Source organism: Onychomys torridus, chromosome 5 (genome assembly GCF_903995425.1).
Source record: "Onychomys torridus chromosome 5, mOncTor1.1, whole genome shotgun sequence".
Taxonomy (NCBI): Eukaryota; Metazoa; Chordata; class Mammalia; order Rodentia; family Cricetidae; genus Onychomys; species Onychomys torridus.
In genome coordinates, this window is record NC_050447.1 from 98,838,056 (window position 1) to 98,850,115 (window position 12,060).

A 12,060-nucleotide genomic window follows, 5' to 3' on the forward strand; every position below is an offset into this window, starting at 1 on the left:
CCCCTCCCCCGCCCACGTCTGCGCCTCGCTTGCTGCGCAGGCTCCTTTGAGACCTAAGGGGGCGGTCTTCCGGCCGGAAGGTGGATGCCGAAGCGCTCGCACGCAGCGCGCCTGCGCAGTGCCCGGCGTTTGTCGCCAGATGCGCGGAAAGCGTCGTCAGGAGCCGACTGGCTGAGCGGACGCTTGGGTGATGGCATCCGGGAGCGGTTCAGATGCTGCGGGGCCGGCAGAGCCGGCGGCGGCGCCCGCAGCAGCGGAGGCAGAGGAGGAGGTGGACAACCCGGCGAAGAGGCGGCGGCTCCAGTGCATGGGCTTTGCGTTGGTGGCGCAATGCGACCCCACGATGGCCCACACCTTCCTGTCCGAGAACGACTGGCAGATGGATGTAGGGTTGCGTTTCTCGCCTCCTCCCCTCTTCCCAGGTGGGCGGGGCGTGCCCTCCATCCTTGTGCCTTTGCTTTTCAGAGAGCGCTGAGCGCCTTCTTCGAACCGCCAGAGAACGACCCCGCGTGGCCACGCCAGCCTCCGACAACCTTCAGATCCGAGGCCTAGTAAGCGCCGGGGTCGCGGGCAGCTTGCTGGAGGGGTGCTTGCTGGGGGGGCTGCATTGGGCGTCAGAAGACCCGACCTGGAAATGGTGACCGGCGCCCCCGGGCTGGGAGTATGAGGGAATGATTTTCTCCGAGGGACCTCGGTCACTTCCAACGTGACTTGCTTTTGGGGGTTGGTTTGTTTGTTGTTTTGAGACCGGGTCTGTCCTGGAACTCCCTCTGTGGACCAGGCTGGCCTCAAACTCAGATCCGCCTGTTCTGCCTCCTTTGTGCTGGGATTAGACACTTACTATACTCAGGATGCTGAAGGAGACTTGAGGCCCTTGACACCGTTTATATTTTCTTCAGAATTGGCGTTGAATTAGCCTGGCACCAAGACCTTGGCTTCTGATATTCTTTACCAAAAAGAACAAGATGACTGATTCTAGATCAGGAGTAAGGGAGGTAGAGGATGAACATAGAATAATCTACAGTGCTAGAAAGTAAGGGAGTAGCCACTGAATGTTGGAAATATTCCAGAATAACATAGGAATCAAAGTAAAATCAGAGACAATGAACAATTAGAAACAGGTTGTAGTCTGCACAATAAACTATAAATCTGTATTTAAATTAAGTACCAGCTGTTGATGGGACAATCAATGGATAGTAAAATTGGGATGAAAGTCGAGTCATAAACAAGATGCTTCCATGTTCAAAAACCCACACAAAACGTCACTCATGAGAGACTAAAATGTTCCAGTTAAAGGCTATTAAAAGAGATGGCATATTGATGTAATTTAGTTCACAGTGCGGGTTGTAGAGTGTGTTGGTAAGCAGATCTTCAGGGAGGGATGGAAGTGGTCTGGAAAGAGACTATGGTAAGTAACTATTAATAAGAAAACGTTAGCATTTGGAGAATTTGGATGCATAGTTGGTTAGGGATTCTTTTTACTGTTGCAGAATCAAAAGTTTTGTGGGTTTTTTTGTTTGCTTTTTGTTTTTAGAGACAGGGTTTCCTCTGTGAAACAGTCCTGGTGGTCTTGGACCTCACTTTGTAGACCCCAGGCTGGCCTTGAACTCACTGAGATCCGCCTGCCTCTCTTTCAAGTGCTGGAATTAAAGGCGTGGGCCACCACTGCCCAGCTTGTAGAATCAAAAGTTAACAAAGTGCCTAAGGCTGACTTCTTTGAAGAAAGCCATCACTTGTGGCCCTGTGGTGGGTGGATGGTTAGTGTGCTTGTGGGAGATCACATTATGAAACAAGCCAGAGTGACCAAGTATTTGAAACAACTCACTCAGTGTTCCCTCTAAGGGCAGACACACATGCCAGCATGTGGAGGCAGAGGGCAACTTGCAGCTCTCTCCACCATGTGTGTTCTGGAGGTAGAACATGGGCCACCAGGCTTGGCAGCAAGCACCTTTACCCACTGAGCTCTATCTCCAGCCCAGCTTTTAGGATTCTTCAAAGAAAATTGTTCATAGGACAGGTATCTGTTATCTGAAATGTTTGGGACGGAAACTGTTTGAGCAGAGGCGATTGAGACTATGGATTTTCTGATTAGGAATCGTCAGTCTATCTTCAAATTGAGGGCAACGGATACAGCAAAATTCATTTTGAGAGGGCACAGTCTGTACATCTGTTGGAAGCCAGGGGTCAGATTTGAGTTCTTCAGGAGTAGTGCTCCTTGCTTCTTGAGACAGTCTCCCTCTGGGACCATGGACTCCTCATTTAGGATAAAATAGGCCTCAGTATCTGTTGGTCTCAGCCTCCCATGGTGAGATTATAAGCATGCCACAACTTCTGGTGCTTAATGAGAGTGGGGGCCAACTGAATTACCTCCATAGCCCCCAAATACAATTTGTAATTTGTAGAGTAAAAGAAAAAAATAAACCTTTATTTTGATCTTGCCAGTGTTGATCTAACCGACGAGGATGCAAATGATATCACCACTTTAGAATCCAGTACATCTGGACCTCCTCTAGAAGATAGCAGCATTATCTCTTTCATTACCTGGAATATTGATGGATTAGATGGAAGCAATCTGCCAGAGAGGGCTCGAGGGGTGTGTTCCTGCCTAGCTTTGTAAGCATTGCCGCTTTTATGGTAGTAAGTGTGATAAGTGTTTTAATAGTTCTACGAAGCAACAGTTCAAATTTGTGTACTTGAAAATTTGACTTTAAGGTCAGCTCAGAATAAATGCATGAGAGTTGTGGTGTTTTGGTCTGGGAAGGGCCTTGGGATGGACTGGAATACCAGTTTATGTTAGATGCATTCTGGAATTGTAAGCTGTACATAGTAAGTTTTGTCCATAATTGCTGCCATGAAATGGAAATTTCCTAAAAGATCTGTTTTTGGCCTTGAGAGCTTTGTGATTAGGTAAAGCACTGAAGTTCTCTGTGGCTGTTATCACTGGATAGCTACAGCTTTTAAGAGAATCTGAAAAGGTAACATTGAATACATCTGTTGATGTATATGACCATGGAAAACTCAGTGTAGCATATATATATATATATATATATATATATATATATGTGTGTGTGTGTGTGTGTGTGTGTGTGTGTGTGTGTGTTTTAATTCCACTGGGGTGATGTGTAGTGGAGGTGCTGGAATTGAACTCGGCCTTGTTAGGCCAGTATTCTGTCACTGAGCTACACATCCAGTCCATTTTTAATTGGTCATTATGATATTGTGTAGTAAATAATACAGATAAAGGTCAGTGTAAGCATTGAGTACTAGGGATCCTGGAGGGTAACAGTTTTCTTATGTATTAGGGAATTTTCTCTAGGTAGCTGAAAATGAGTGCTATGCTGATGTTTTTGTTAAATTGATCTTTTTAATTAGGTATAGTCCAGATGTGGTATTTCTACAGGAAGTTATTCCTTCATATTGTGCCTACCTAAAGAAGAGAGCAAACAGTTACAAAATCATTACAGGTAATGCTTCTCTTGCCTTCTTTCTCAGTTGCCTTTTTTCTTTCAAAAATAGATCAATAAAGGAGAAAAATCAAAGTTGGGCTGTTACAGAAAGAAAGGGCACACATAGTTTGAGAAAAATGAGCAAGGCACACGATAGTTAAAAGATTGTTAGATTATTTTACAGCCTAATGTTAATAAATGGAAAAATGATTGAAATATTTCTTTTTAGGAAAACAAAGTTGTAAAATTTCACACTTGTATATTTTTAAGTGTGATAATCACATTGTAGTTATATTTTCTCAAAAAGTCTTTAATTCCTTTTGATTTGTTTTTCCCTTTTCCAGTATAATTTTAGTTTGTAATTTTTCTCTCCTTTTGGTTTTGCTGAATGTGTTGGAAATAGCAGGTCACATCTCATAATTGTTATACTGAGTACTTTGGACTTCCAGTTTTACATAGCCTGTGATTTTCAATTTTGATTCACAACTTGATTCCTGGGTGCTAAGGAGAGCGCTCTTGAGATTTGTGCCCGCTCCTCTCTTTGTTGGGTTTCTTTCACGAATCTCTTTGGGATTCTTATTTTGGACTTTGTATTCTGTATCCTATGCTTCTCTCCTCTTTTTTTTCTCATCTCAGTACCTTTTTTTTCTTTTTTCTTTTTTTTTTTTGAGACATGGTCTCACTGTGTAGCTCTGGCTGTCCCTTTCTCACTATGTAGATCAAGCTGGCCTTGAACTCACAGAGCTCCATCTCCCTTTGCCTGTGCTCGATTAAAGGTGTGTGCCACCACACTCAGCTAGAGCCATTTTCTGCTTGATTAGTACATGGGTAGTGGAGTGGGGTTTATTTGGTTTTGTACTTTTAATCCTACCATATTTGAGAACACCTGTATTGCAGCCTTGTAGTTAGTGGAGTGGACTTAAGTTTCTAGGTCGGAAGCGATGTTTTCTGAGTTTGGAAGCATTGATTCAGTGACTTTGGTTTCTGAGATGGTCAGTCTGCTGCTGTTGGGATTCTGCCCTTTCCCTTCTCTATTCTCTGGAAGTTTGAGGACCTCAGCTTTAAGCCCTGATGTTCTTTCTACCTTTTCTTCATTTATTGTACTGAATGGTTATTGGAGGGTTTGGTTAGAGGTTTGGAGATCCCCATTTCCCCATCCCTCCTCATCTGCCTTTCCTTCTTTTTTTCTACCTTCCACCTAATGCTTCTCTTCTTCCTCTTTCCTCATCATTGTTCTTTTTCCTTTCTCCTTTTTGAAAGCCCCCTTAAGTTATAAAACTCCATAAATCCTTTATTTCCATATCTTTCATAAGTTCCCATATTTAATTTCTTAGGCTACTTGTTCATGGTTTATGGTGTGTTCACTTTGATTTATGGATGCAGTATCTTCTCTGAATACATGGCTTTGTTTTTTTGTCTTAGGTTTTAATGGCTTTGATTTGGTGAGCCACACTTATTTCTTATGTGTATAGGTGGCCTGTATGTATGCATGCATGTACGCTTGTGCACCACATGTGTGCCTGGTGTCTACAGAAGGCAGAAGACCTTGGATCCCCTGGAACTTGAATTACAGATGGTTGAGGGCTGCCATGCTCTTCTGGGTCCTCTAGAAGAGCAGCCCAAACTCCTAGCTGTTGAGCTGTCTCTTAGCCCTTGTTATATTTCCTTGATTAAAGAAGAGGGGTTGAGAGTGAGTTCCTGAAGAGAAGACCACTCTGGTTCTCCAGTGTGCAGTATTTATGAGGGTACTTTGTTTTTGAACTCTGTTTTGTCCTTTCTTCCTTCTGAGTAGCTCCCTATGTTCTTGAACTTGGAGATCTTCTGCCTCCTTCCTCCTCGTGCTAGGATTGCATGAGTACACCCCACACTCAGCTTTATTTTCCTCTCTTTGTTCTTTTTAGTTGTGTTAAGTTGGTATTTTCATGTCATCATAAACCTGGTCCTTTAAGTATAGCGATTCTTGACTCTTGGTTCACATTTAAATTCCAGATCCCTGTTAAAACTTGTTAGTTTATTATCCCCAAGAAAGGCTAAGTACTGCACTTTACTAATAGAAAGTAAATTTGGGTATAGCCAAATGGCTTCCTAAGAAAGATTTCCTAAATTGGACATGAAGCACTCATCTGAATACCGTAACTCATTCCCTTTTCTCTGTTGAAAACAACTGAGCAGCAGGTGGTGGGGTGTATTCAGTGTTTTGGTATTGAAATAGGTCATCTACAAGCTGGGTGTTGGTGGTGCACGCCTTTAATCCTAGCACTTGGGAGGCAGAGGCAGGTGGATCTCTGTGAGTTTGAGGCCAGCCTGGTCTACAGAGCAAGTTCCGGGACAGGCTCCAAAGTTATACAGAGAAACCCTGTCTCAAAAAAAAAAAAAAAAAAAAGAAAGAAAGAAAAAGAAAGAAGTCATCTAGAAATGTGTTGGACTGCATTCATGGCTGTCCTGGGTCTCACATGGCCTGGGCTTGCAGATTTGATAGAATTGGTAGAGTCTCTAAAACTTAATTTAAGCATAAAGTAATGACTTGGCTGTGAGGAATGGGGAAGACATGCTCCTCATGTTTATTCTGTATCCAGACCTGAACTGGCCCTCCTCCTCTTAGCTTTTTTGCCTTTGAGGTGATTTTATGTCCCAGTATTACCAGACTTTGGTTGAACACATCCACCAGCTTTCTTTGTGTGTTTCCTGTTACATGTACTCAAGTGGTCTCTCTGTTCTCATAAACTGTCTACTACTTACCCACCTGCTTTCTTTTTCAGACAAACAAACAAACAAAAAAAAGTAGGAAGCCCTGATTCACTGGCCTTTTGTTTCTACTCTTTTTGTGAGCTTCTAGCTTTTCAGCATTCTCAATTTCTTACACATAACAGCTAATTACTTTTAGCACCTGCTCCCCTTTCTCCCCACCCCTCCTTCCTTTTTCTCTTCCTTTCCCTGTCCCTGCTGGGGACATAACCCAGGGCCTCACACATACTAAATAACATTATACTAGGGAGGCTTGTCCTATCCCTATCTGGTCTTAAATATCAAAATTTGTGTCTCTTGTTAGACTTTGATAAGGGACAGAAATGTACACTTGGTTGGCCCACTTCAAAATGGACTCTCAAAGATTTGATCCCATGTAAATAGTGTTGTTTGTAACGGTAGAGGAGCTTGGGGTAAAGTGAAGATACTTCTGGACCTCCCCTAAAGACTGTTCCATAAATGTTTGAAGGTAACGAAGAAGGATATTTCACAGCTATACTGTTGAAGAAAGGAAGAGTGAAATTTAAAAATCAAGAGATTGTTCCTTTTCCAAATACCAAAATGATGAGGAACCTTCTATGTGTGAATGTAAGTTAAAGTTTGAGGTGGTTTTTTGTTTGTTTTTGAAGGAATTGTCTTTACAGATAAATTTGTTCCTTATATAGATACTTAGTATTTGTTTATGTGTGTCAGTGGTGTGTGAGTTAGGACTTTGGGGACTCAGTTCTCTCCTTCTACTACAGGTTCCAGGGATCAAACTCAGGTGGTCAGGCTTTTGTGGCAGGGGTTCTTACCTGCTGAGCCATATCACTGGCACAATCACTCGGCTTGCCCCTCCCCCCCAGGGTTTCTCTGTGTAGCCTTGAGACTTTCCTAGAACTCACTCTGTAGCCCAGGCTGGCCTTGAACTCACAGGGATCCACCTGGCTCTGCCTCCTGAGTGCTGGGATTAAAGGCGTGCGCCCCCACCGCCCGGCTGGGACAGTTCTTTCAATCTTGTTTGTTATATCTGTAAGTGTGGGTCTGGACAACTTTGGGGAGTCAGTTTTCTCTTCCTACTGTGGTTCTGTGTCGCTGTCAGGTCATCAGTTTTGTGAAGCAAGTGATTTACCCACTGAGCCAGCTCATTGGCCCTTTACAAATATAGTTTAAATAGTCTTTGAAAACTTAGATTTACTCTTAATTTCAGATACAAACAAATTTATCAAAGTTAAATTCCTAACTGATTAGATGTTTTCTTAAGACTATTGCAACATTTGGCTGAGGAGATTTGTCAGGTAATTTGTCACAACAGTGAGAACAATCAACACTGCATAGCTCAAAGGGACATGAGCACTCGGGCTCACAGTTGAGGGAAGGCCTGGCAGTGGGAGTGTGAAGCAGCTAGTCCTGTAGGTACAGAGTTAGTTAGGAATTAGATGAATGTGGTAGTCAGCTTGCTTTCTCCCCCTTCCCCCCCTTTTAATTCAGTGCATGAATGAACCCTGTGGAAATGGAAACACCCATGACAGACATTTGTAAGTCACTGCAAGGGCTAACCTATGGGTGTGAGTGAGCCTTATGTTCATGTTAGTGTGATGGGCACTATTATTCTCGCTAATGTGACAAAGCACTTGACAAAAGCAACCCTAAAAGGATTATTTGAGCTCAGAGTTTGAGGGTGCTGGCGTCATAGTGAATGAGTGCGGCAGGAGCAGCTCGTCACGTCGTGTCCACAGTCAGAAAGCAGAGCAATGACTGCTAGTGTTCTGCTCAGTTTCCCCTTTTTGTTCAGTGTAAGACTCATCTCACACTGATGCCCTTACTTACATTTAGGGTGGGTCTTTCTACCTTAAGTAACCTAATCGAGAGTACTCCTCAGACATTCCCAGAGATTTTCTTCTAGGTGATTGTAGCTCTTGTAGAGCTGACAGTATTCACCACCCTGAGTATGGAAAGGTAGTGGAGTATGACAGGAGGTTGAGAAGTAGGCAGTATCTAAATGATAGGTTTGAAAGAACTGGATGAATCTGCAGGCACGGTAACACAATCTTACTAGTATTTTAATTGCAAGTGATTTTGAGTATCTGTGCCAGACCATTAATGGAGCAATAAGTAAGAATTATCTGTGCTAGCAAGTAACTCATTGTGATGTGATGATTGTACTCTAACAAAACTTGCCTGATGATCAGAGGACAGAGACAGCCACTAGATTAAACATAGAGGCCAGGCAGTGGTGGTACACACCTTTAATTATAGCATTTTGGAGGCAGAGATCTGGGGGGTGGGGGGCATAGGCGGGGGAAGCTACCCTGGACTATATGAAATTAATCCAGTCTAAAAGAGAAACAGAGCTAGGCAGTGGTGTCACACACGTTTAATCCCAGTACTTGGGAGTCACACGCCTTTGATCCCAGCACTAGGAAGGTTGAGACAAAGTGATACGGCTGGGCAGAGAAAGGAATATAAGGCAGTGCCCTTTGGGCTGAGGACTCAGACGTTCAGTCTGAAGATTCGTGGAGACAGGATCTTTTTTGGCCTGAGGATTGAGTAGTGGTGAGAAGTTTGCCTAGCAGCTTGTTCCTCTGCTTCTTTGATCTTTTAGCATTTACCCCAACATCTGGCTCAGGGTGGTTTTTATTACAAGACCATTAGGATTCGTGCAACAACTCACAGCTTCGTGGAAAGGGGGATTAGCTGTCCTTTTACTTCAGTTTGTGACCTTTTATATTAGTCTTTTTACCTTGCCATAGCATTCTAGAAAGGTGTGAGCCATTGATGGCCTGGGATTACTGGGGAAGGGGCACAGTTGAGGTACTATGTGAATAGTACTACTTGCTTGCTAAATAGTTGTCATAGGTGAGGTTGGCACCTTGGTTCTTTTCATCTAGGATAGTGCTGACTGTATAGTTGTAGTTGAGTAAATAAATCCCAGTTGATTGACAAGTCTGCTGTTAGTCTGTTACAGCACTGGTGGTCAGTGGCCTGCTCAATTGTAATTATCCTGTTGTAGGTGAGTTTGGGTGGAAATGAATTTTGCCTTATGACCTCCCATTTGGAGAGCACCAGAGAGCATTCTGCAGAACGAATAAGTCAATTGAAAACAGTTTTTCGGAAAATGCAAGAGGCTCCAGATTCAACTACTGTTATATTTGCAGGAGATACAAATTTAAGAGATCAAGAAGTAAGTAACTAAGTTGGTTCACTGTTTGTGGAGAGATTATTACTGTGGAAACTAATTTGGGTTCCCTTTTCAAAGGTGTGGATTTGGAAATACAAGGTAGTAAACACTTGAAGTTTTTGTATAAAAAGAGGCCTTTACACTATTAGAGGAAATCCTACTACATGTGGTACAGACAATATAAAACAATATATATTTTTGGTAGGTAAGTATTAGAATAAAGTAATAATTAGAAGAGCTTAGAAAAGATGGAAGGTATTTGTAGCATCCCTAGACACAAGAAGTTCAAATCCTCTTTTTTGAGTTGAAACCAACTTTTTAAAAAAACTTTATTTTATTTATTTATTTTTTCAGATGGTGCCAGATCTCATTACAGATGGTTGTGAGCCACCATGTAGGTGCTGGGAATTGAACTCAGGACCTCTGGAAGAGCAGTCGGTGCTCTTAACCTCTGAGCCATCTCTCCAGCCCTAAAAACTTTATTTTTGTTGGTAGAACCTAGGGCCTCTTACATGCTAGACAACACTGCTGATCTACACCTCTAGGATTTTGTCTTTATTCTAAGTTTTATTCTATATGTTTAGATCTTTCAGATAAAGAGTTACTAGAATTTAATTGTATATGTGTGTACATTTTAGAGCACCACTTGTGAGGTTTGGTCCTGGGGTGGAACTGAGGTGTTGAGGCTTGGCCACAGGAGCCTGTACTGGTTGAGACATGTCATTGGCCCCAGAATTTTGAGATTTTAATAATTACAAAAGAGATGCAGCCACACTAATCATGAACAGAATATAGTGGTGTTATTATCTGAACAAAAATTTTGCTGATAGGTCATGATTCATCACCTTTTTTACGCCATACTCCTGACATTGCTGTGGTCAGTTCTGGAGCAAAATCATAGTTTAGTTTAGACATGAGGAGTTTTCAGGACCTCAGAAAATTAAATACAGGATTACCATGTGATCCAGCATTTCCTACTTTGAGGAGTGAAAGCAGGACTGGAAAAGATGTGTGTACACTTGAGTTGATAGCATTGTTGTCTACAAGATCCAAAATATTCGAGTAACCATTGCAGGTGAGTTAGAAACAGAGTGTATGTACAGAGGTTGGCAGTGCACACTCAGGAGCCAGGCAGTGCTGTGATACACTACTGTCAATCTACTGAAGGCCCCAGAATTGTGCACACAGATGATTAAAGTGGCTAGGTGTGTGTGCTCTGCCACACATAAAAACTTGATTTTTTTCATGCCGGAGATTGAACCTGGTGTGTGTTACTAATGCTAACCTTGTACTTGATTGGTATCCTATCGTAATAGCTCACAAAAATTTAAATCATATAATGTGAATGGGGAAAGAAAAACAGTATTATTAGGGTTTGGTTTGGTTTTTGTTTGTTTGTTTTTCTTTTTTTAGTGTGACTCTCAGGCATAGTAGTGCACGCCTTTAATCCAAGTACTTGAGAAATAGAGACAGGTGGATCTCTGTGAGTTTGATGCCAGCCTAGTCTACATAGTCAGTTCTCAAAAAACAAAAATTTAAAAATTAAATAAAAAGTTACATTATAGGTGATAATATCAAACACCTTTTAAATTGAGCAGGGTGGGGCGTTGTAAATATATAAACCTTACATGATATTCTTTGTTTTTTCCAGGTTACTAAATGTGGTGGTTTACCTAACAATGTTTTTGATGCCTGGGAATTTTTGGGCAAACCTAAACATTGCCAGTATACATGGGATACAAGAATAAATACTAATCTCAGGATTCCTGCTGCTTGTAAGCATCGTTTTGATCGAATATTTTTCAGAGCAGAAGAAGGCCACCTTATTCCCCAAAGTTTAGACCTTGTCGGGTTGGAAAAACTGGACTGTGGTAGATTTCCTAGTGATCACTGGGGTCTCCTGTGCACCTTGAATGTAGTATTGTGAAAAGCTTTCCAGATTTGAGCTTACATGTTTGTAGTAGTTCTGGATTCATGCAGAACTCAACCTTTCAGGAAAGCTAGGTTTAACACAGACGAATTAATAAACTGGATCATTAGTACAGCAAAAACAGTTAGATTTTACTTTGTAGCTTGTGTCCTCGGAATTAAGAACTACTGTTTGTAGTCAAAGCGTGCTTGTGTTCAGAATATGTGGGCTTTTGCTGAAAGGACACAGCCACTCAACTTGTAACATTGCTCATTGCTGCCATCAGGACTTCAGGTAGTGGCCATCTTGTCCTCAGGGCTAACCTTCACAGCGCTATTGTTAGGCACCAAAATAATATTAAACCATTTTATTAAGAGAAAAAGCAAGTTACTGAATTCTTGAGACTGCATTGTGTCTTATGTTTTTTAAGTTCAGAAACTTAAGTGAAAAAGCCATGACCATCTGCAGTAGATGACAGATGTTGTATATCAAATTTGCACTTTGAATTTCAGTAACTTCTGATTAATGTTTTCTGATAAGTGACAAAATTAAGCTTGGTAATGATTACACCCAGCTTAAGCAACATGAGAATTTTTTTCTTGGAGAAAAATTCATGAAGATAAGTAACCTTTTGGTTTTGTTACTGGTAAGATGGAAATACTTTTCAGGAAGTGAATAAAGAATACATTTTTTAAAATGTTCTGTAAAGAAAACATGTACTGTGAATAAAGTGTTTTACTAATTTGTAGACTAAGTATGATTTCTCTGTCCATGATGGGATTTTTGCTCTACTGACATTG

General features: G+C 41.7%; 1 protein-coding gene across 1 annotated transcript; it reads left to right on the forward strand.

Moving 5' to 3' along the window:
- Positions 1-82: 82 nt before the first annotated feature.
- On the forward strand, positions 83-12,008 carry Tdp2 (tyrosyl-DNA phosphodiesterase 2). The gene is made up of 7 exons (XM_036189045.1): positions 83-385; positions 466-551; positions 2,443-2,613; positions 3,373-3,464; positions 6,661-6,779; positions 9,184-9,354; positions 11,003-12,008. Exons 1-7 carry the CDS (start codon positions 191-193, stop codon positions 11,276-11,278), a joined length of 1,110 nt encoding a protein of 369 aa, XP_036044938.1. The 5' UTR covers positions 83-190; the 3' UTR covers positions 11,279-12,008.
- The last annotated feature ends 52 nt before the right edge of the window (positions 12,009-12,060 follow it).